At 40.1% G+C, this 24,820-nt stretch overlaps 1 protein-coding gene across 1 annotated transcript in view; it reads right to left on the reverse strand.

The window, feature by feature from the left end:
• cdkal1 (CDK5 regulatory subunit associated protein 1-like 1) overlaps window positions 1–24,820 on the reverse strand; it is a 260,220-nt gene that overhangs the window by 181,035 nt on the left and 54,365 nt on the right. The window contains exons 5-6 of the mRNA XM_030750431.1: window positions 8,873–8,969; window positions 1,499–1,547 (exon numbers count right to left, since the gene is read on the reverse strand). Of these exons, the coding sequence (XP_030606291.1) occupies window positions 1,499–1,547; window positions 8,873–8,969 (146 nt within the window). The remainder of the gene's footprint in view (window positions 1–1,498; window positions 1,548–8,872; window positions 8,970–24,820) is intronic.

A 24,820-nucleotide genomic window follows, 5' to 3' on the forward strand; every position in this document is an offset into this window, starting at 1 on the left:
CATGTCCTGTCATTTGCAGCAGGTAGCAACTTGAGGTCTATATTGCATAGACGCAGTATGATTAAAAGCAGCTTTACAATAGTGAGGTATCCTTATGGAATCACAGATGTTTAATTCTTCTAAAGCCTGGATCCAAATGAAAAAGTGATACACATCAAGAACAGAGTTCTAAAAAGCATACTAGCCCTCCTGTCATGTGGAAAACAGACCTGCAAGCAATTTTGGCACAGCAAAGACCTGTATCTATTAGCAGTTCATTGAAGTAAGTATTTTAGTAGCCATTACGAAAGACGAATCCCCCAGCTTTAAGGTTTATGCTCAGGCCTCTGAGACGGAATAACAGCTCTCAGTTTATACGAGGTCATAAAGAACTGTAATGATACTGGGGAAATTAGTTTCTATGGAAGGGGGTGATGGTGGGAAGAGAAGGGGGAGGGAAGAATCAGGGCAGTAAGAAGCGAAAGAAAGGACGGGAAAAGATCAAAAGATGTAGGAAGGGTGGGAGAAGGAAATTTGGGGGGGTTGCAGAATGAGCAAATCATAGAGAAGAAAGGGAGAATAGAAGTCAGTGTGTATATATGACTGTGAGCTTGTGTGTAGCCAGACAGTTTAGGCTTGATGACACATTGTAAAATTAAGCCTTAGTTTAGCTGTCCTTCATTAGAATGAAGCCTGCAGTGCAAAGTAGTCACTCAGACATAAACACACACACACACACACACACTGCAAACTCAATCTTTTCTTTATTAAAGAACAGCTGGGGGTGTATGACAGCTTGACTAGACTCACTCACACTGTAAACTCTCTCTGACCTTCATTAAACAGTTAAGTGTGGTGGTTCACTAACAGTTTAAAAACGGATGACCTATAACTGCCATGTGTCTGTCAGTGAGCTGCTCAGACAGAGAAGATTATTTAACAATCAGCTCAGACAGCTGATAGGGTTCAATGCCAAAACTGATGACTTTTTCTTTTTTATTTTACACATTAAAAAAATCCAATTATTTAGTCAAAGTTTTTGGTTTTTGTTACTTTTTTTTTAATTTACCATCCTATAAACCATGAAAAAGTGACTCACATAACGCAAAACACATGCCCCCTCTATTCATTCTGGAAAATTCTGAATTTTTTAACAGCCTTAACATTCCATTATAGCCAATAATGACTCTGGTGGATTTTTTTTTACGGCATTAGAATAATATTAAGTCATTAGCATTTGAATGTGTGCTCTTCTAAAGCAGTGTGATAGACTCTGATTTCTAACAGTCAAGTAGACTGCAGTAAAGAAGTAAAAGTGAACCAACTAAAATCAAATGGCTAAAATATTCCATACATGGTGCTGTTGTGTTGTAGTCAGGAGATGGATTTGTGTTAAAGCAACTTAGTTTGGGGTTTAGCTGTGATGATTAAGGTTAGGGTAAGAAGCTAGGGAATGCATTACGTTAAGACCACACAAAGAGTAAAGAAAGGATGTGTGTGCCTTTGTGTGTTAAAATACCTTTAACAGCCTCGTCCACTACTTCCACCACTCGATCAATCTGCTGGACCTGTAACACAAAGAAACAAGAGAAAACTTTATTGATCCTGAAAAACCCAAGATCACACAGTCAAACAGAAGCCCGATATTGACAACCCACAGACACACACACATACTGATCTACATTTAAACAAGGTGGGTCTGCAAATATACACAAAAGCTATACGCAATAAGAAGAGAGACAAACAAATGCAAAAAGCTACAATCACGCTGCGCTGTCACCGGTCAGGATTAAGGAATATGGATTTCCTAAATGCCACAGAGTGTTTGTGTACGTACTGACAAAGACAGGCTCTGGTAGGGTTTTATGTAAAAGATGAAGCTAGAGAAGGTGACAAACAGATGATCGTATAGGTAACAGTAAAGCATTACCCCTAAATCCAAACTGTGTGTTATTCTCCTCAATGTAGTTCTGCTAATGGATACTATAATGAACCACCAGAGTCATGTAAAAGAAAATAAACAATCCCCCACAGGCCACAGCTTAATAAGAGACAGGTTTTAAGGAGGCTAATCTGGATACCAAAAGAGCAAAATTATATTAAAGAGGAGTTCTCACTTTACTTATCTGCCATCAGATATTACATGAAGAGGAAAAGAAGCAGAATCAAGGTAAAGAAAGAAACGGAGTCATGAACAGAACACTAAAGAAGTGACAGGAGAAACGTGAGCATTTTTCTGCCATTATTTTCCCTTTTCTTCTTCCCAGCATCCCTTCCACCTCCAATTCTCTTCGCTTTCGGTCTCCGTTTTGGCCCTTGATGCTGGCTCTCAATGCCTTCAGGTCCATTACTCAAAATAAGCCTCTTTTCAAACATATTCACTCAGATGCACACTGTGCCTTGCAGGAAGCAGTTACATGTATGCTGCATGCCAGAGTAAAACCCTTTTCAATGTAATGGTCAAGCAATCTCTGCCCATTCAGAGCAGCAGCAGGCGTACCTACTTAGAGTAAGTGTACATTTTAGCTAGTAATTTAAATCACACTTTTCAACTTTGGCTGTTTTTAAATCCTTCATTGTACTCATAGAAAGAAATATAAAAATACTGATATATTCAGTTGACACAGGAGGTGGCTGTAGCTCAGGAAGTAGAGTAGGTCACCTACTAATTGGAAGGTTGATGGTCCGATCCTTGGGCAAACTACTCACCCCAAGTTGCTCTCCAATGCGTTCATTGGCATGTGAATGTGTGTGAACGTCAGACAGAAAACACTCGAGCTTAGAAAATGTGTTTGTATGAATTGGTGTGAAGCGCTTTGAGTGATCAAAGTAGAGTAGAAAAGCACTACATAAGAATCATTTCATTTACCATTCACTCTATGTATAAAGCAATCACACGTTTACTGCACAAAAAGTATATCTATATATACAGAAATGTTCCAGCAGATGCTCTCTTCAAAACAAACTAAACCTCTGAGTGACATAAATTTCTGGCTGTGTTCAAGTTTTATTTTTACATGCTGTTGGTTTGTCTGTCTATAAATATAACCGAACCACAAGCAGTAACGTGATATCTATGCATTAATAATTTTATTATATATATATATATATATATATATATATATATATATATATATATATATATATACACACACACACACACACACACACACACACACACACACACCTCTGTGTGTGTGTGTCAGCTACAGGAAGCGACAAGTCTAGTTCAGAGAAGCGAAACACTGCAGGCTCGCGTGACAGTCTATGAACCTTACACATAATATGTTTTCATTCATTTAACAGCAACACAAAAGCACAACAGCATTAAAATAACACACAAAGGCGGGGATATGCGCACAGGCCATATAAAATGAATTTAATAGGAAGCACTTCTTTTTTTTTTTTTTAAACACCACCCCTTATCCAGCCGTTAGTGCAATCACTATATACAAATTCTGATCCAGTATTTGCATCCAATTTGCATAACCCACCAACTGCCACTGCCATTATATGTTCCACTGTGGGAAACGCGGGAAGGGGGGGGGTGGTACATTCTCATATGCCCCTGTCTGTATTTGTTACCAAGTGTGCCTGTTCATGCAGGCATGCATCTATTTTTGTGCGTGTGTGTCTATAAGTTAAAAATTCTATCAACTTTTGACACAAAGGTCCGGCAGTTGTTTCTGCCACACCCTGAAGCCTATTATTTATACAAACCAGTTCATCTCAATATAATCATATTATACATACATGGCACTTTATCTGAATCTTATTAAGTTACATGGTGGAATTTTTACTTAAACTGAATCACATTATTTATTGTAAAGAATATTTAACTTAGCATCTGAGCTGACCTCAATTTATTACGCTGGTCAACAACAAATTTGTTGTCTGTGTTTTTTCAGCTGATTTAGGACGAATCTGATGCCCTGAATCCAAAAATCACATTGGTTTTTCTCAATCAGGTCAAGTTTTTGAGCTATGGCCACATGTCGTTTTTTACGTTTTTGGTTATGTCAAAAAGGGATCAGTTTGAAGTCATAAAACCTCGAAGTCTTCCAAAAATTGGTGCGGCAAAGCATAAATTTGGTGGATCAAAACTAAAGTTAATGGCGCAGCCGCCCCACGAAGTGTATAGGAAAGGTTGCCTCTGTACCCATCGCTCACTCGACTACACTGAAGGAGAAGTATGAAGCGGTGAAGTATGTGCTGGAGAAAATTGGTTATGATCAGCATAAGTGGTTTATTTGTGTTGACCTGAAGATGGTGAACTTTTTGTTGGGACAACAGTCTGGCTTCACCAAGTACCCATGTTTTCTGTGCATGTGGGATAGTAGGGACTGTGCTCAGCATTACACGAAGAAGGACTGGCCTGTGCGGGAGGAATTGGTGCCTTGCAAAGAAAGGAACGTCATCAACGACCCTCTGGTGGACAGAATACTCTTCCCACCGCTTCACATCAAGCTCGGCTTATTGAAGCAGTTCACCAAGGCTCTGGACAAGGATGGTGACTGTTTCACTTACTTGTGCCAGGCTTTTCCAGGATTGACCATGGAGAAGTTGAAAGCTGGCATCTTTGACGGTCCTCAGATCCGTCAGCTCATCAGAGATCCAGAGTTCGAAAACTCAATGAACGAAGTGGAACTGGAAGCGTGGAAGGCATTTGATCTGGTAGTGAAGAACTTTCTTGGCAACAATAAGGCCAGAAACTATGCAGAACTTGTCAACAACATGCTGACCTTTCAGAAACCTGGACTGCAACATGAGCATCAAGATGCACTACCTATTTTCACATATGGACCGGTTTCCTGAGAACCTGGGTTCAATGAGTGACGAGCAGGGGGTGAGATTCCATCAGGACATGAAAGAGATGGAGTCCCTGCCGCTGGGCATTCCAGGAGTTCGAAGAAATGGAAGTTCAAGCCCTGAAGTTTGAACAATGGTGAAGCAACATGCAATTTACGTGTACTTACCTTTATCATTGCCCACCATTCAGTTTACAGTAATCGATGTTTCTATCAGGTAATCAATATATGTTGTTGGAAAAACATTTTTTTTCTCTTAAAAACATATTTAGGATGATATGTGTTGACAAAAATCAGCTGATAATGCCACAAAAATGTAATCGATTTTGTCACAAGATCTGATTTTTTTTCAAATCAACTTAGCACAAAAACCTAACCTGATGGAGAAAAACGGATGCCATTTCCTGATTCAGCAGGGCAAAAATACCCTAAATCAGTTGTAGAAATCTAGACAACATTCAAAAAGTAAAAAAATTGTTGCCCAGTGTTATTTTTAAGACAGTGACAGTAATTAAGACTATTATAATGTTTGATTTATTCCTATTTTTTAGCAAGGCAGTTTTTTTCTCATAAAAGCAAATAAATTTATGTAATTATAAAAATAAGATCACAGCTTTCTATGGAGATTTAGAAGGTAAATCCTGGTTGAATGTGAGTATGGAGTGAATATATACCCTCATCCACTTTATCAAATCCTAGTACCATATTGGACCCTTTCTGTCTTCCCAACGACCCTCCTTTTTGTGGCACAGATTCAGCAAGGTGCTGGAAATATGATAGCATCACACAGTTGCTGCAGATTTGTTGGCTGCAGACCATGATGCAAATCTCCCTTTCCACCACAAAGGCGGTGGCCAAAGGTACTCCCTTGGATTGAGAGCTGGTGAATATGCAGGCCATTTCAGTACAATGAACTGACTTACATGTTCAAGAAACCAGTTTGAGATTATCTGAGCTCTGTGACACGGTACGTTATCCTGCTCAAAGCAGCCATCAGAAGATGGGTACACTGTGGCATAAAGGGATGGATGTAGTCAGCAGCTATATTCAGGTAGGTTGTGGTACTTGAATGATACTTAGTTGGTACTATGAGGTCCAAAGTATGCCGAGAAAATATCCCCTACACCTTTACACCACCAGCAGCACCCTAAACTGTCGATACAAGGCAGGATGGACCCATACTTTCATGTTGTTTACACCAAAGTCTGACCCTACCATCTGAATGTTGCAGCAGAAACTGAGACTCATCAGACCAGACAATGTTTTTCCAGTATTCTGTTGTACAGTTTTGATGAGCTTGTGCAAACTGTAGCCTCAGTTTCTTGCTCTTAGCAGACAGGAGTGGCACCCAGTGTGGTAGCAAGGTTCAACGTGTTGTGCATTCAGAGACGCTCTTGTGCATACCTTAATTGTAACAAGTAGTTTTTGAATTACTTTTTTGAGTTCCCTATCAGCTGTCACTCACTGGATATTTACTCTTTTTTTAACTATTCTCTGTAAATACCTAGCGGATAGTTGTGTGGGAAAAACCCTGTAAATCCGCAGTTTCTGATATACACCAGCCCGTCTGGCACCAAAGTCACTTAAATCAGATGCTGTTTCAACTTCAGCAGGTTGTCTTCAGGTTGCATTCACCTTTAGAAGAAAAGGTGAGTGTTGGCATCAGTCCTGTGTCATGCAAACAGTAAAACTTCCTGAGACCATCCGTGTGTGGGGTTGCTTCTCATCTAAGGGAGTGGACTTACTCACAATTTTGCCTAAGAACACAGCGATAAATAAAGAATCCTCCAAGAGGAACTTCTCCCAGCCATCCAAAAACAATCTGGTGAAGAACAATGCCTTTTCCAGCATGATGGACTACTGTGCCATAAGGCAAACGCGATAACCAAGTGGCTCGGAGAACAAAACATAAAAAAATTTGGGTCCATGGTTAGAAATTCCCCAGACCTTAGTCCCATCGAGAACTTGTGGTCAATCCTCAACAGACAGATTGACAAAAACCCACACATTCTGACAAACTCTCAACATTGATCATGCAAGAATGGGTTGCTATCAGTTAGGATTTGGCCCAGAAGTTGATTGACAGCATGGCAGGGTAAATTACAGAGGTCTTGAAAAGGAAGAGCCAACACTGCAAATACTGACTCTTTGCATTAACTTAATATAATTGTCAATAAAAGCTTCTGAAACGCTTGTCATTATAGTTCAGTATACCATTAAAACATTTAACAAAAAGATCTAAAAACACTGAAGCAGCAAACCTGGTGAAAACCAAGACTTACTTTCAAAACTTTTGGCCATGACTGTAAATGCATTGAGTGGCTGCCATGTGATAGGCCAGGGGTCGGCAACCCGCGGCTCCGGAACCACATGCGGCTCTTTCAGGCTTATGCGGCGGCTCTGTGCGGCTTGCGGAAGTAAATTATAAGTATCCAATTGAAGTACATTTTATTTTTGTCAGTCTGGTTTTTGTTGTAGTTCTAAACTGGAACATTATTGTGATCTTGAAATATTAAAATAAAATCATTTTATTTACCGTATTTTCCGGACTATAGAGCGCACCATACTATAAGCCGCACCTACAAATTTTTTGGAAAAAACTGGAAACGTACATATATAAGCCGCACCGGGCTATAAGCCGCTGGTATCTCCGCCGCTCTCGGTTTTCCACAATTACTCGGCACTCAGCAGAGGGGGACAGACAACCCCAAATTTGAGTTATAACAAGTCAATTCACCATTGATTCGTTCACGCCGAGCTTACGTGCAGCGGCTCTATTTCCCTCCTGTAGTGCCAGGTCGATAGCCCTCAACTTAAAAGCGGCATCATAGGAAGTTCTTTTTGTGGTTTCCATGATGAGGGAGTTTGAAAAAAATCTCTTTTGTGCCTGCTGCTAGCACTTGTTGGCGCTTTCTTCTTTGATTTCCAACTTTGACGTCCCATGATTCATATCCTGCTAAAGAGCCCCCTGGTGGTTAAAGAAAAATCCACAGAAACGCCGCACCGGGCTATAAGCCGCATGGTTCAAAACGTGGGAAAAAAGTAGCGGCTTATAGTCCGAAAAATACGGTATTTATTTTCGTTTCTCAATATATGCGTCACTCGCGGTAGCTGCTACCAGCTTCCAGTAGCGGCTACCGGCTTCCGCTAGTACTTGCGGCTCTCAGTGGTTTTTTTTTCCGCGGAAACAGGGTTCAAATGGCTCTTTCCGTATTAAAGGTTGCCGACCCCTGTGATAGGCTGATTAGATATTTGCGTTAACAAGCAGATGAACAGGTAAAACTAATCAAGTGCCCGGTGTGTGTATGCATTAGGAATAAGACTGTTAGGATGATTTTGTCAGGGCTGTGCAGTGGCAGTGTACAGAAAAGCAAACAAACAAACTAAATCAATTATTCAATGAGGAACACTCATTTAGCTATTAACTAATGATAGACTTGACATATCCATTAGTTTCCTTCCTGTGATTACAAAGGTGAAACAGAATAATTCTTCTGCTCTGTATCACTTTGTTATGCACTCCACTCATGCTCACACCAAAGGCTGGTAAGCAAAACATAATAGCTAAAGTTAAAATTATTCTTTGTCTAACAATATAGACATTACACAAAAATGTTTGCTTTGTCTTTTGGTTCTTTGTACTATCTGAAACTCCTTCTGCTTTCTAACTCTTAATTTTAGCAACAAAATAACTAGAGGACCAGGCTGTCCCATGCCATTTTTAAAGGAGCCAGTCTATGTCGAGGGATCATTGACGTGTCCTTTCCTACTTGTCTCTGTTCACCCATAACACCTCCCCATAGTACAGGGGTTAATGTACCTGATCTTCCTCCTCATGCAGAACACTTGTGACTGGGAAATGTTGTGCATGATGAGAATGAGTACAAGGCAGACCAAGGTTAGCAGCCAGGTGAAAGACCTCCTGATTCATCGAGTGTCTGTCTGTACTTGTCATTGGACACAAAGGAACACAAAGAGACTCGCACAGACATTTAGAACATGTTGTTTGAACACTACCCTATGTGAGCTGAACGTTAATACAGTCAAAGTCAAAATATGCAGATGTATACATGAAGTACACATACCCCAATGATGCTGAGCCCTTTGAGGTAGTCCATCCTTGGCTGGGCCTGGGGAACACAACCTGCTACTACCACCTTTTTCTGCTGTTCCTGGGCTTTTCTGTACAAACAAATGAGGGGAAAAAAAGCATAGATAAAGTGGTTAACTGCAGTATGTGGGAAGTTTGGCACCAATGTTTGTACAACTTAATGATTTAACCCAGGAAAATTACTACAGTCAAAACGATACAGTTTAGGTAAACCTTAATGGTTCTAGATTGACTCCTTTATATCCAATGTGTTAAAGTCTCCCCCCTCTGACCATCTGTGTGTAATCTTTGAACTCCACTATAAAATATCTTGGGCGGACATATTCTAATGCAGTTTTCAATAAGAGTAAATACTTTGATAGCCTGGGAAATAAATGAATCCAAGAGCTTATGCTTCATTTGCTCTGGCAGAATGCATCTGGCCCCCGACACATTAAAGCAGATTTCCAGACAGCCTTGCCAGGCCAGTCACCACTGTTTATTTAAAATGAGACATGTCTGATAGAATGACAACGCTGTAGTCTTTTTAATTTTTTTATAGTTTTCCCTCAGCCTTACGTTGCACATTTCTTTGCACTGACTGGTTGAGGGTCTGGAAGTGTTTTAGTCTATAGCTGGTGAAAACAGCCTTTTGAAATCATGGCTGTTGTTCCCAACAAATTTCATTTATCTTTCCACATAAGGCTACTGTTTTCTCAAGTCATTAATGGATAACGGCAACAATGCAAACAAGCATACAGACAAGCACAAAATCAATGGCATTCAGTGATATAATTCTGTATACTAAATCTGATACGTAATTCTTAAACTCAAACTATTTAAATAATTTACAGTATAAATAAATTTAAACTTAAGTGTGAATTTGATTAAAAGGTTAATGGCCCAAATCTATTAAATAAATCTAGCAGGTGAAATGTTGGTTGAAAATAACTTGTGTTGTGAGTTTATTGTATTGAATGAGAATTTGCTGTGTCATGATATAATAATAAATACACTACACCACTGGAAAATCACATCACAAATGAATAGGTGATCTAAGAAGAGGTCCATGTATGAAGAGGAGTACAGCATGATCAGTCACTAAACGGTTGAGCCCAAAAACTACAGCTCTGGATTTTGACTGGGCCAACGCAACACCTTGATTCTTCTCTTTTTCAGACATTTTGATGTAAATTTGCTGCTGTGCTTGGGGTCAATGTCCTGTTGCATAACTCAGTTTGTACCAAGCTTTACCTGTTGGACAGATGGCCTCACAAATGACTCTAGAATACGTTGGTACACAGAGGTGCTCATGGTCAACTTAATGACTGCAAGGTTCCCAGGTCCTGTGGTTGCAACACAAGCTCAAATCATGACCCTTCCACCGCTGTGCCTGACAGTTAGCATGAGGTGTTTGTACTGATATGCTGTGTTTGTTATTTTCCAAACATGGTTCTGTGCACTACGGCCAAACATCTCCACTTTTGTCCCATCTTTCCAAAGGACATTCTTCTAGAACTCTTATGGTTTGTTCAAATGTAAAACCTAAGCGGTGCTGCCATGTTCTTTTGAGAGAGAAGAGGTTTTCTCCTTGTAACCCTTCCAAACAGGGCAGACTTTTTTTGATCTTTTTCTAATTGTACTGTCATAAACTTTCACATTTAACAAGCTAACAGAGACCTGAAGAGTCTGAGATGGAGCTTTAAGTTAATGTGTTGGAACATCCACTCCTGGGAAGACTGTGGGAAATATCATAGGCTGACTGGTCAATGATCATGGTAATCCTTTCAGCACTGTATGAAGCACATATAGGAGAGCATTTATCACAACTCTGCAGAATGTTTGTGGAACGCATTGCTGGAAAGCTAATAAACAGTGACGGTACCATTTTTCCTTTTCATGTTAACTAAGGTACAGTACATGTACATATAAATTGGCAATGCATCAAATACAACATAATCCAGTACGGACAGTAAAATGCAGCCATGCCAATTTCATGTTGCATATTAAATATTTACAACATTGATTAAACATATAGCACAAAGTGGCAACTGGTGAGGCATTTTAGAAGCCATCAGAAGTCCTAATTGATAAGATGATTTGAATTAAATATCAGCGAAGTAGTAAAATCATGAAACAAAGCAGAAGGAAATTGTGTGTGTATTTGCGAGTGTGCATGTGGATTTATGCAAGTCTTTCTGTCACATCCAGTTAGTGGCAGTGAGATTTAAGACACTCAGTCTGTCTGACAAAAGCTTTTGGAAGAGCTACCCAGACTCTGCAATGAATCTTTAATAATGAAGCCTCCTGACAGCTGGAGTGAAAGAGGGAGGTAGAGAGGGAGGGAAAAATGGGGGGGCTGCATGTAAGTGAGGTAGGAATCATGGGACTAAGACAGCAAGGAGGAGCAATGCAACTGGATGCAGAACTGTCAGCTGCATTTTAATTTAGACTGTTTGATTCTTCAGGAAAACAAAGGGAGAGTGATAAAGGTGGAGGGGGAGCGAAAGAGAGCATGGTGTGATTGGAGAGAAATGTAAAGGTAGACATCTTAATTTAAAGCCAGTTTAATCTGTCACATGTATGAGGAATGGTGGGACTGATGCAAGCTAAAGTTTATATGAGAGGAGCGATGAGGGGGAAATAGATGAAGGCAGAAATTGAGGATTTTGCAAATATTTGATTATAAACAGTTGCATTAGTCAGTGTTGTTTCAAAACCAGAATCAGTTTTATTGTATGTATGGGCATGGAGGAGAATCTGAGTCCAGTAAATTTAGTATTATACGATGTTTGTATAAAAACTCACAAAAACAGATTCCTGGAAAGAGATAGAAAGAAACAGCAGTAGTAGAAATCCTGATGCCAGTAAAATAATAAAAAGGTGGGCAGACAAACTTTCATGAGACAGCAAAAACAGGACAAAAGAGTCAGTATCTGTTTAGAGTAGCTTGTTCTTCCCACACCGTTCAGCATAAAGAACTCACACTGGCATCACCGCACATACAGACACACTCACAGTAGGGGTGCGTCTGCATAATTCACACCGTCTCCTGCCAAAATGCGCCAAACGTTCCTTTAATGCTCTACTCGCTCTTTGCACACAGACTCAGAGCCATAGCTGACACAGCGAGTAAGCAGACAGCGCCTGAGTCGTCGCCTCAGTGCCCCAGGGGGAACGGGCCAATCACGCCATACGCAGTTCCTGGGTGGGATGAGAAGGAATGGGATTATGCGATGCGGTTGCCGTGGTGATAATTTTGAGCCCAACCAAGCGCTCTTTGCCAGTGCCCCGGCCTGGAGCAGATGTCCCCCAAGATCAGACGACGAGGTGTGTGGGTACACACACGTTTCTCTTTGACTTCTTTGGCACCTCGCCCTAAATCTCTGCGGCCCTCTGTCAACTCTTTGTCACTGCTCTCCATAGCCTCAAGACCACACACACACACACACACACACACACACACACACACACACACACACACACACACACACACACACACACACACACACACACACACACGTGCCAAAGATAAAATAAATACACATATTCATAGTCCTGGCTGGCAATGGCATCAGTGCACAATATTCTATGCATACATGTATGACCTCTGTGGTATGTATGCATGGTACAGAGTGCTGTGCTGTACATACTGGTTTTTAACAGCTCAGTGGACACAGTGAATCAGTCAAATTAGACCAGACTAAATGTCCAACTGAATTGATCAGGTTGACTTGGGAGATGTTCCTGCTATGAATATGACATTAAAATAACTTTAGGCATTGGAAGGACCACAGTGCATGACCTATATAAAGGCCTCTTCAACTTTGTCACAACAAAACCTGAAGTGAAAGAGAGGCCCTTCCTTTGTGGATTATGGCAGTGACTGCAACTGACATGTAGCGACAAACGGAATTAATATGCTGATGTTTTCACAACTGTCACACGTTTTACATCTAAAAACAGCTGTCTATGTTAACAAGAAAAATGACCAACAGAGGTATTAATCTTTATCCTTTTTTTATTTAATGTTTTCTGTTGTTTAGATTCAAACCAGAACAAATATCAAAGGCACAGGAGCCAGGGTGGCTCAGGGCTTGAGCAGGCGACCATGTATGCCGCGTGGCGGTGCGGCTGGCACAGGTTCGAGTCCCGACCTGTCGCCATTTACTGCGTGTCTTCCCCATTTCTCCTCCTGCTTTCCTGTCTCTCTCCACTACAAAACTATCAAATAAAGCCGTGAAAAGGCTGTGAACTCTAGATACTAATGTAATTAGGTTTCTTATTTAGCAAATTCCACATTGTGCATCTGCAAGGCCCACTGATCTCCATCAGTCTGTCCAAATGGCAGCTCTTCAACTTAAATTTCATTTTAAGCATCAGGATGTTTCAGGAGAACTTAGCATTAACAACATTACCCTAAACAAAGGAAAATACCTAAATAAATTCTGAATAATTAAGAAGCATGGTCCTGGTCACACTCCTGATCTGAAGTGCTGCCTAAAGACTTGGACCCTGAGGGATCTACCACTGGAAGCATCTGATGGGTCTCTGGGTTGCAGCTGGTAATCATCGATCATGATCCTTTATGCAAATCTCAGGTCGGTTTGACACATCCTCTCTACGCAAGTTTGATTTACATGGTTTTATTACAGACACACAAGTGCAAGTGCTGAGAATGGAGCAAGCTAAAAAATAGCACCCGAAAGGAAGTGGTCTAGAAGTGTGCAAGGAGCTGACCTTGAAGGAAAAAAAAAACAGCTAAATATAAATCTGGTATGGTTTGGGGGGTTTTAATAGATGAAGTCACATTACTTTGTGAGCACACCTCGTATTACACTTATTTCTTTCTAGTGTGCTTACAGTTGGTAATGCCGCTGTAGTGTAGCAGCTGCAGTGATAAGTTGGTGTGGTCGCAACAAACTGGACATCAGCACAGACTTTCACGTACACCCTCCAATAATGAAGGTCACATCACATGGGCACTAACACTTTGCACACTTGCAAACATGGCAAGTATAACGCTGGTGTAACTGTGTCCTCTCAATGACTCTCCCTGCTGCTCAACATCCTCAGCTCTACATAGTGGGGGAGAGAATGAGCTCATTACACACACACACAGAGCCAGCCATATGCTCCTTTATAAGCATGTTGCTTAAAGGATGAGGTCATACTGTAAGAGTAGTGATGAGTTTTGTGTAAATCAGATGTACAGCAGTCTGCATTTCATTTTGATTTTAAATTCAAAATATTTTGGGGGGTGCAAAGTCAGAAACACACACTGACAAAAATCACATCAGGTAGAAATGATTTACTTTTACTACATCCTTACTTTTCCTACCCCTTCTTCTCCTTTCCTACATTTGGCTTGTCCTTGCGCCTCTGTCTCCCTCATCCTCTCATCTCCACTCCCGACAGTTGTTTCTGGCTGATTTGACAGCAAGCCAGCCACTCAGCACACTCTTGACCTCTCTGCATTAGCATAAGCAGCAAGGGGCAAGGTTAAGTACCCATCAAGCCTCAGTAATTAAGATGTGAACCGGTGTGTGCACAAGTGTGTGTGAATGTGAGTAAGTGAAAGAGAGAGGCCAAATGTATTTAATCTTCCACTTCGTTTATGTTCCACTTCCACAAACTTCTACTTATAGCATAATTCAGTCTCAGGGCTGGTCACTGTCCTAATTTCTAATCCACAATGGATATCACGGTCTAAAACTTTACCTTACATATGTCTGAGCTACTTCAATATATGTTTTATTCATCGTTTCATATTTATTTCCCTGTGTGTTTCTTTCAAGCAGCAGGATATGGATCTCTGCTGACTGACAGCGCAGGCTGAATGAATTTAGAAAAAACACACACTGTTACTCCAATGAAGAACGAAGCCTTCCCTGAGTGAATAAGTACACTGGCAAAGTTTACCCAAAACAACTGTCAAAACACAAACAATATAAATAAAACAGCAGCTAACTCTGGACCTGAGGGATCTGAGTGCAGACAAACTAAAGTAAATGAAAGCCATTAATGTAGTGGAACAGGATCCTGTTGGAGATGTAGCTGAGAAAGCGGGCGAATAGAAAAGAGGGAGAAAAGCAAAGAGGGATTGACACAAAACTGTGGAAAGAACATCTTTATAAAAAGGAGAGAGACACAACATGGCGGGTGTGTGTCAGAGAGGAAACGGTTGAAGCTAGAGGAGATAAAAGGCAAGGAAACCTGACAGCAAAGTCCCAGAGATCCCACTGTAAGTTATCTGTCAAATTAAAGGTTGACCTTTTAAAGACCAACTAGTGTCCATGAGCTGTCTATTCCAGCTCAGACCCCTGATACGGTGCAGCAACAAAGTGAGACCAACACTCTGTTCTGTGGTCTAACAACTGCCTTACTGCAGCTAAGTGATAAGCCCGATATCTTTTAACTGCATACACGTTATATTTACCAACAGCAGGCTTTTGTTGAAATATTTCAGACTAAGCTTATATTTCAGAGGGTTTCTTTATGAAAATCTGTTATTATTATTGAAATATAGGACACTGACAAATCTGAAGAGCACTGCTGGCTTTCAAAGGATTAAATTTCCCAAATTAAAGTTTGGAAAGAAAACAAGGATGTGATCAAACAAATGTTCATTGTGTATTATTTTTCATTACAGAGTAAATCCAACCCAATGGAATGCCAATCTTTGTGTGTCCACAGAATAAAATGTTTGTCTTTTAAGTAGGTCATTTATTTAAAGCTTGTATTTTGAAAGCATCAATGTAAATGTAGCAGCAATAACATAAAAGTTTATTTGTACTTGCTCTCCAACAAAACTATTCATCTCTCAGCTATACTCACTTAACTTCAAAGGGGCCGGGGCCTGTACAAACTGACACTGGGTCAGAGGCGGGGTACGCTGAAGTGTGTTTTTGTGGTTTGTTCTAAGTGGCGAGGGGCTTCAGTACAAGTCAGGAGACTATTCGAAACTTGCAATGAGTAAAAGCAAGGAAAAAGGGCACATCTATTAGCACGTCTTCATCAAAACGAGAACAGACGGAGAGGAAGGCTGACAACAAAACTCAAAAGGAAATGAAGGGGAAAAATTTAAAGGTCAGAGGCTGCGATGAAGGATTGCGACAGAGGGATGAGGCGAGGTTTTGAGAAGCTGAAATCCTTGGGATGTCTCTCTACACACTACGACATACAAATTCTTCAGTAGCATTGTGCTTCATTGGCTAGACAGAGCTAAACAAAAGAAAAACTACATAAGAAAAAAAGCTGAAAGCATAACATATGAAAATAAGAAGGTGGAGAAAGGATGCCTGGATAATTAATAAAACATAATTACATGAAAGCAGGTCTCATAAAAGTGAGATGTGGAATATGATGGTAAATGCAATAAAAAAACTGGGAAACCTAAGCACTGAAGATAAGTTGCACAGGCCTCAGTTCCTAGAAACCTTGTTTTCTAGCTACATTTTTACAGAATTTAATAGTAGCATTTCCACAGACCAGGCCCATTCCACCTGAAGACACAATCACACAGAGAAGGGGGGAAAAAATAAAACATGGTTTGTATTCAGCTTTACACATTTATTACTAATGTGGATAATAAAAGCATTCACATTTGAGTTGTGTTTTACAGGATACAGGCCAATCAAGATCTGTTGACCAGTCAATACACACCTATAACATAGCTAGTTTACGGCCAGCTCACATGGCCATCGGGTACATATCAGAGACAGGATGCAAGCCAATTGTCAACATGGGCCTAGTAAAGACAAGTCAGGGAAAATGCGAGGCTTCCAGATTACAGGCTTTAAAAAGAAATAAATAAATTAAACACCTGACACACCAGCCCGACGCTGTGAAAGGGATGACATCTGTCTTGTAAAACCCGCTGTACGTGTGATAAATATTCCATTACTGTAAATGAGTTGTATTCACCACTTGAGTGGTTTGTAATAGAGAAAACGCTAGTAAAAAAAAAAAAAAAAACACAACAACACCGCACAAACGTTCAGACATTCCAGGGAATTGCTTTAGCTAGGAGCACTTGACTGAACCACTGCAGAAGCTGAATCCTGGGAAGAGCCCCATGAGCCCCATTTCTAATGCAAAGTCCTACAATCTATATGGGAGACGCTTATGGAACAATAATATGGTGGCAACCAAGCAGCCTCAGGCTGTGCTGAAGAGACAGAAATGGGAAACAAACATGAAACTCATGAAAGCAGAGGCCTTGGGTTCTTTCGAAACCAGGAATGCTCTCACGAAACAGAATCATGTGCCTTAAACAAGCATCAACTGGAAAATACATCACACACAGCTTGTGTTGGGAACAGTGGCAGCTGTCAGACTAAACGGGTCATTTCAGTGGGGAATAAAGATATTTACCATACAAAGATAAAGTCACCCCCATGAGGCCTGTTGCCTTTGTGTGAATCAAACTGAAAATGTATGAGAATGTATACAGGGAAACAAGCGTTTGACTTCCTCCATTTGTGTAGGCTTGTGCATGTGTGAATATGCACCGGCTGTGTGTTTGTGTTTCTGTGCAATTATATGGATCCAAAAATGGAGACAAGGGAAGAATCTTTGCTAGGACGACACAGGTGAAAGGACATTTTGGTTGAATGAATCCCCACAAAATTAGTCCAAGCATAAACAATCATGATTGGTTTCAAGGTCATAAATTATTACAAGCAAGGGTTTGGAAAAGTGGAATGGCACATGCTCAGTGACCTGGAATGCATCAACAATCTTTGCAAGCCAACATTTTTTTTTTTTTTTTTTTTTTTTTCAAGACAACACAAAGACAGAATAATTACACCATTCTAACAAGTAAAGATTGCATGGCAGTACTCAATAAACCCAGTCATTAATTTGTCACAAAAATAACCCAAAAACTAATTAGCAACTCATTTCTTGGTTGATTAAAAGGGAGAAATATCAGACTACCTTACTAAAATTAACCAAAACACTTAAAAACTGCCAAAACTGAGCACAGTTTAATGTACAGGGATAAACTTGGTCAATATACATAATGTGTATGTATTGCAGAGCCACTTGATACATTAATTGCACTTAAAATTAAGATATATCTTAAATGCAGCTGAAATGTGTGGCTACCAGTCAAAGTGTTGTCACCAGCCTTCTTTTCTTGCAGGTTAATGTCCACACACCTCTGCAGAACGTGGTTAGGCATTGCTGTGTGGTTGTAGGCCAGTTGACCCTGACACAGCATGCATACAACTAATAATTTTGTAGATTAAAACACTGCAGAACTTAACTAGTTCATGTGACTGTCCTCTGTCTTATGTTCCACCTTGTCTGTTTACAAGTTCTGGCACAGAGAGAGGGTTGCTGCCATCTGGAGTAATGTCTGGCTGCATGACATATGAGATTCCACAGTTAACTGTTATTTTACATTATTTATATTAAGACTAATTACCTTATTATCCAAAAAGAATTTCTGATGAATGCAGCAACACTACTCCTCTCTTTAATATATCCCTATTGTTAGCTATTATAAAGGGAAAAGAACAGAGAAATAGTAACTGATGAGATTAAGATGAGGCGTGATGCACAAGGGTATACTCACTTCTGTTGTATACTGTGAGGTGGTTAATGTCTAGAGTTCAAGTAAAATCTGTTTCATCTTATTGCAATTCTCCCTTTAAAGTGTACTTCAATATTAGCATAAACACAGGAAAAAAGAGATTTTCATTAATGTGAGGACTTGATATCAATTTATGTGGGTGGAAGCATTGCAGGAAAGGTGCTGAACACAAGATAAGCTATATTGTGCTGTACTTGGCAACTAAAAAAATAAAAAGGAAAAAAAAAAAAGGCAAGTTTCTACTGTGTGTTCACAGTGACCCAAAGTATCCATAGACTCATACTATAGATATAAAGAAGCTGTGGTTATAGTTTGTTCCTCGTGCCTAATGTATGTATTCAGGGAAGTTCAAAAAAAGATTTCCCATTTTTAATCTACAACCCCAATTCCAATGAAGTTGGGACATTGTGTAAAACATAAATAAAAACAGGATATAATGATTTGCAAATCCTTTTCAACCTATATTCAACTGAATACACTACAAAGACAAGATATTTAATGTTCAAACAGATAAACTTTTTTTTTCTGTTTTGTTTTTTTGGGGGGTTTTTTGCAAATATTCACTCATTTTGAATTTGAGGCTTGCGACACGTTCCAAAAAGGTTGGGACAGGGGTATGTTTACCACTGTGTTACATCACCTTTCCTTTTAACAACACAAATAAGCATTTGGGAACTGAGGACACTTATTATTGAAGCTTTGTAGGGGGAATTCTTTCCCACTCTTGCTTGGTGTACAACTTCAGTTGCTCAACCGTCTGGGGTCTGCATTGTCGTATTTTGAAAATGGGAGACAGGTCTGGACTGCAGACAGGCCAGTCTAGTACCCACACTCTTTTACTACGAAGCCACGCTGTTGTAACACGTGCAGAATGTGGCTTGGCATTGTCTTGCTGAAATAAGCAGGGACGTCCCTGAAAGAGACACTGCTTAGATGGCAGCATATGTTGCTCCAAAACCTGTATGTACCTTTCACAGGCACTAACACACCCCATACCATCAGAGATGCTGGCTTTTGCACTGTTAACAATCCGGACGGTCCCTTTCCTCTTTGGCCCGGAGGACACGATGTCCATGATTTCCAAAAACATTTTGAAATGTGGACTCGTCAGACCACAGGACACTTTTCCACTTTGCATCAGTCCATCTTAGATGAGCTCGGGCCCAGAGAAGCAGGCGGCCATTGTGGGTGTTGTTGATATATGGCTTTCGCTTTGCATAGTAAAGTTTTAACTTGCACTTGTAGATGGAGCGATGAACTGGGTTCACTGACAAAGGTTTTCTGAAGTGTTCCTGAGCCCGTGTGGTAATATCCGTTACAGCTGTGTCACCTGAGGGATCGAATGTCATGGGAATTCAATGTTGGTGTTCAGCCTTGCTGTTTACTTGCAGATATTTCTCCAGATTCTCTGAATCTTTTGATGATATTATGGACTGTAGATGATGAAATCCCTAAATTCATTGCAACTGTATGTTGAGAAACATTGTTCTTTATGTTTTACACAACTCCCAACTTCATTGGAATTGGGGTTGTAGTACTTTGCATTAAAATCAAGGCAACACGGAGTTTAGCTTCACTTCCTGTACTTCCTTCCTTATTGTCAGTCAAACGGACTCCGTTTGAACTGTTTTCTGGTACATTCATCTGGCATAAAAGTTGGAATAAACTGGAGTAGATAGTAGATTGTAGATTTAGATTTTTGTGGTACATCATTGTAAAGTGTATGTACCATGAGTTGCAGACGCTGCTACCAGCATTCGTGCTGTTGCTTGATGTTTTATGTGTTAATAACCTCATGGTCATGTCCCATATCCCTCCGTTATATGTGGTGTCAGACACACTAGGCACAAATTCAATGCTAGGACTTTTTTTTCCCCCTCCTGGGTCCCTACTCTTGGCTGTGGTCAGTCCCCCCAGCTGTGGTGAAAAAGTACAGGCGAACGGGCCAATCGCAATAGTTGCAGACTGTGTCGACACTACATGTAGTTACATTTCCAGGGAGGTAGACATGAGGTTACGACACCCGGTTTGTTTGGTTTTTTTAATGACATACCTACAGCGTAAAGTTAACACAGAAGTATAAATCCCCTCTTATTGTGCCACAATAATGATAAAAACACAAGCAAGAAATAAAAGATAAAGCTAAATAATTCAAGTTTGTACGCCCTTATTTTTTTCATGGGAACATTCATTAAAAAAAAAAAAAAAAAAAAAAGCAGATATGAGAGTAAATGTACAGTCAGAGCAAAACTACGAAGAGTGTGGGAGTCTCATTATAGAGCTACAAAAGTCTAAGCATCTATTCAGCCTGTTAATTTCCCCGGCTGAAGTGGCTCTACAGTGGCTCATCAGTACCTCTAAAAGACCCTTCATTTTACCACAGTGCCTTATTTATTCTAAATAACATTCCACTGAAATTCAAGGAAGCGGTGCGCACAAACTAAACTACACGACTGAACTGCTTTGCAGGACCTCCTTTCTTTGTAAACATTAATTTACATAATGTTACTTTTCTTTTCTTCACTCGTCTCATCTGAGTCAACGCCAATTAAAAGGAAGGTTCAAGACACGGTTCGTTATATTAGAAAGGAGAAGAAAGAAAAGGGTATGAGGAAGGAAAAAGCTTTACTGAAAGAGGTGATGATTATGGAATACATTTACCTTGTTAGAAGGACGCTGAATATTTTTATAGGTGCAGATGAATAGAGCTGCCTCCGCCTCTTTTGTTGAACTGTATTTATTATAGCGTTTTCCTTCATATACTTTAAATCTGGAAGGAGCAGGCTCAACACAGATTTATATTCTGTGGTCTACATTAATGAAATTACTTACACCTTTGAGTTCCCAGGTCACTTTGATAATATGTGGTGTTAAAATGGGCATCAGTCTACAGTTGAAGGTTAACATCCAGTTCCTACATAAATTACAATGAAGAACTGCTTTGATAGACAGGTAAAAGTTTTCTTACACCATGCACACTACATCATTTTTAAACATTTGCACCTACAGAACTAAAGTACAGTTCCAATAGGCCACTATTCTTAGATTTCCTCTTCACCCAGGATAGTCTGGACATCTACAAAAGTTTAGATATATTTTTTTAATCCATTTCATTAAGAAGAACTCAAAAATGTGGAAGTTGGATTTTTAAAAAAAAAAAGCTACAATCACAATTTGAAAGCAGTAGAATGACTGAAAAGCCTTTAGCAAAACACTGAAAAACTGTAAAAATATAACGAAGTTCACAACAAGGGCAGTGTACTACAAAACAACTTAAACATATGTTACTGCTATCTGGCTTCACTTACCCTAAGATCAGCAATCAGGTTAAGCAGTCACAGAAAGGTGGTCATCAACTCACTAAGTAATCTAGCTCAGAGCACATGAAAGGGGCGTCGGACAAAGATACAACTATAAAATAGGAAAAATAGACGGTCTGTAGCATAACTTAGAATGGTAACTTCCATGAACAAGTGAACTGCATTTGTAATAGTGAAACCCCAGAGTTAACCCTTAAGTTACCTGGATATGTCCAAATCCTGCCTTGCCGTACAAGCCTCAGGTATGTCTAGTTGACACAGAGGAGATCCATTATGGTATCTTATCTGACAGAAACACATATCCAAATATACACATAATCCCATGTCACTGCACAAACCCAGAGGTATTCCAGCAGCCAGGGAATTCACAGAAGCCTTTAACACATGCACCGATTCCCCACAGCAACATCCCTTCCTTGTATATCTGTCTGTTTACAGTACCTCAGATGTTAAGAACGGCCCCGGGTATGATGAGGCACCAATTTACCGATCCCTTACAGAGGTTGGCAGCTAACTGTATACATTTCCATGCATCTATTCTCTGGCATGGCAAAGTTGAAAGCCCTGGGCTTCTGTCACTCCAAATAGTGTTTGAGCAAATTCTTGGCTAGTTTGCTCCTAGTAGTGACCTGTCCATGTGCTGTTTAAGTAAAACTAGAAATGAGCCCTTGTAATTGTACTGTGAGATACTTAGATGGCAACATATAAATATACCAACAACGTTATCTATTGCAAATAACATACACTATAAAACACACAAAACTTAGAACATACATTCATGTACTAATATGCATACACAATCAAATATGTGTTTTGTTTACATTAAGTTTGTAGGACTACATGCACAAATTAGCAGCCATCTGACGTCAAATGTGACCTCTTCATTACATCCTCCTTCCTCTCCTTTCTCACAGCTGACCAGCCCTTCATGGCGTCATCTGTTTTCGACTCTAATCTTTTCTCTTCCACTGTGTGCGTTGCTCTTAAAATTGCCCCCCGCCCCAGGGTTTAAGCGTAAGGCACGCAAAGGTCGGCAATGTTACTGTCATCTTGCATGACTTAATGTATATCAAGCACGTTGCTGGACTTTAACTATTGAACTCGGATGTGGCGTCCATTAACAGAGGTTTTAAGAGTGTGTCAGGGCGAACGGGTTACTGCAAAGTTTCTCAAATAATTCTGCTGTCACTCGTCACCCGGAAAGTGCATGAAGAATGAACACACTCTTTTCCTGGGAGAGAATGTCATCTTTTATAACTTGCAGCAAGTATAAAGTATCTCTGCGGCCCTGTGGTAATTTCCAGGTCAATGCTTATTTAGCCAACACCAGCAAAAAGGCCTTTGGAATTATCAAGTGAAAAGAAAAGCAAAAAAAGACCCACATGGGGAAATCCAAGAACAGCTTATAGGTGCTCCTCAGGAGAACACACGAAACACTCTCTTACCATTACCCTTTTCTTTCTTACTTCTGAAGAGTTTAATAAATGACATGTAAAACCAGCTTGGTGAAACACAGTCAACCTGTGTGAGCACGACTGCATGCTGGCAATGTTTTGATGTAGTTTTGAGATCCAAGTTTGTGCGTCCAGTTTTTGTTTTTTTTTTTGTCACCCCCACACTCCCACCCCCGTTTTGTCTGTGGGTGAATAGATCCAGCCTGATCATGTTTCAGTGTCACAGGTTTTGGTTTAGTGTCAGAACCTTCTATGTGTAACTAAAGATACTTGATAGGAACACAGCAGCTGCTATCCTGTCTGTTACACAAACACCCACACCTGCCACCTGAAGCAGCCAGTCCCACAGGCCTTTTCTTCTTCCTCCTCCTTTTACACCCACACACTGAATCAGCAGACATTATGGCATCTCTGTGGACCAGTGTGTCACACTGGTCCAAACACACAAATATGGCTAGAGAGATAATCCGGCATTAATGCATTGTCTTTCATCACAGTGAGGATGTTTAAAATCAGGTGAGACTGTGAGAGAGGGGTGGAGCAGCAGGTGTTGTGTGTTTGTGTGTGTGTGTATATGTGAGTTTCTCTCAGTGCAGGTGAACAGAAGGTCAGAGTAGTACTCTCCATATGCCATCTGTCAGATAAGCTACATCTCTCACTGACATTTCACTACTTCAAGTAACAATGTCAACAATTTACGCTCTAGACCAGTGCATTCACCAGTGGAGATGTACACATGTGCCACATTTCTCATCAAATATTTGCTTTATTTGTAGATTTAATCAACACATTGCAAGCATGTAATATAATTCCTCTAAAGGTGTGACGGACATTTCCTTTACAAATTTAATCTGCTGATTACCTTTTGAGGTAAATAATCTAAGAAATTCACAGCCACACACTACGAGCAGTCACATGTTATCAGCATGTGACTCTGGCCGTTAGCAAGTTCTTCACTGTGAGTGTGGACGACAAAGTTTGCCAAAGTAAACCGTGGATGAACAACCAAGAAAATGTCCCTAACAACAAACCTAACCGACTAAAATCAGCTTCACCTAGCTGAGCACGGACATTTTAAAGGCGCTAACAAAGCCAAAGTGGCTAAAGCTATCCAGAGCTCTGTAACTTACTGCAGTTTGAGGGAAACTAAAATTCAATCATTTCTTTTATTAAGAAAAAAATATATACTGACAACAAGCTGATTCTTGTTTGCACATGCTGTCAATTATAGTTCTTAGAGAAATTGCAAAATCTGCAAAATCGATATTAGCAGGTCAAAAAAGGAGACATCTTTCTCCAGTTATCACATTCACAAGATTTTCGGAAAATTTGACCTCTCACCTTGAGATCAAAGTTACCAAAATTCAAATTCTTGCAAGATTTTTAATAGATGCATCTATGCTATGAATTTAAACATCCTGAGTCGTGGTTCTCGAGTTATTGCATTCACAATGTTAATAAAATGGCTGCACGCCTGCCCGGCCAGCAGGGTGACAACAATACCCCATCAGCCTTTTCAGGCTGAGGGGTAAAAAAATATGGAAAATTATCTAAAAATAACAAAAGAT

This window comes from Archocentrus centrarchus, chromosome 16 (genome assembly GCF_007364275.1).
Source record: "Archocentrus centrarchus isolate MPI-CPG fArcCen1 chromosome 16, fArcCen1, whole genome shotgun sequence".
NCBI lineage: Eukaryota > Metazoa > Chordata > Actinopteri > Cichliformes > Cichlidae > Archocentrus > Archocentrus centrarchus.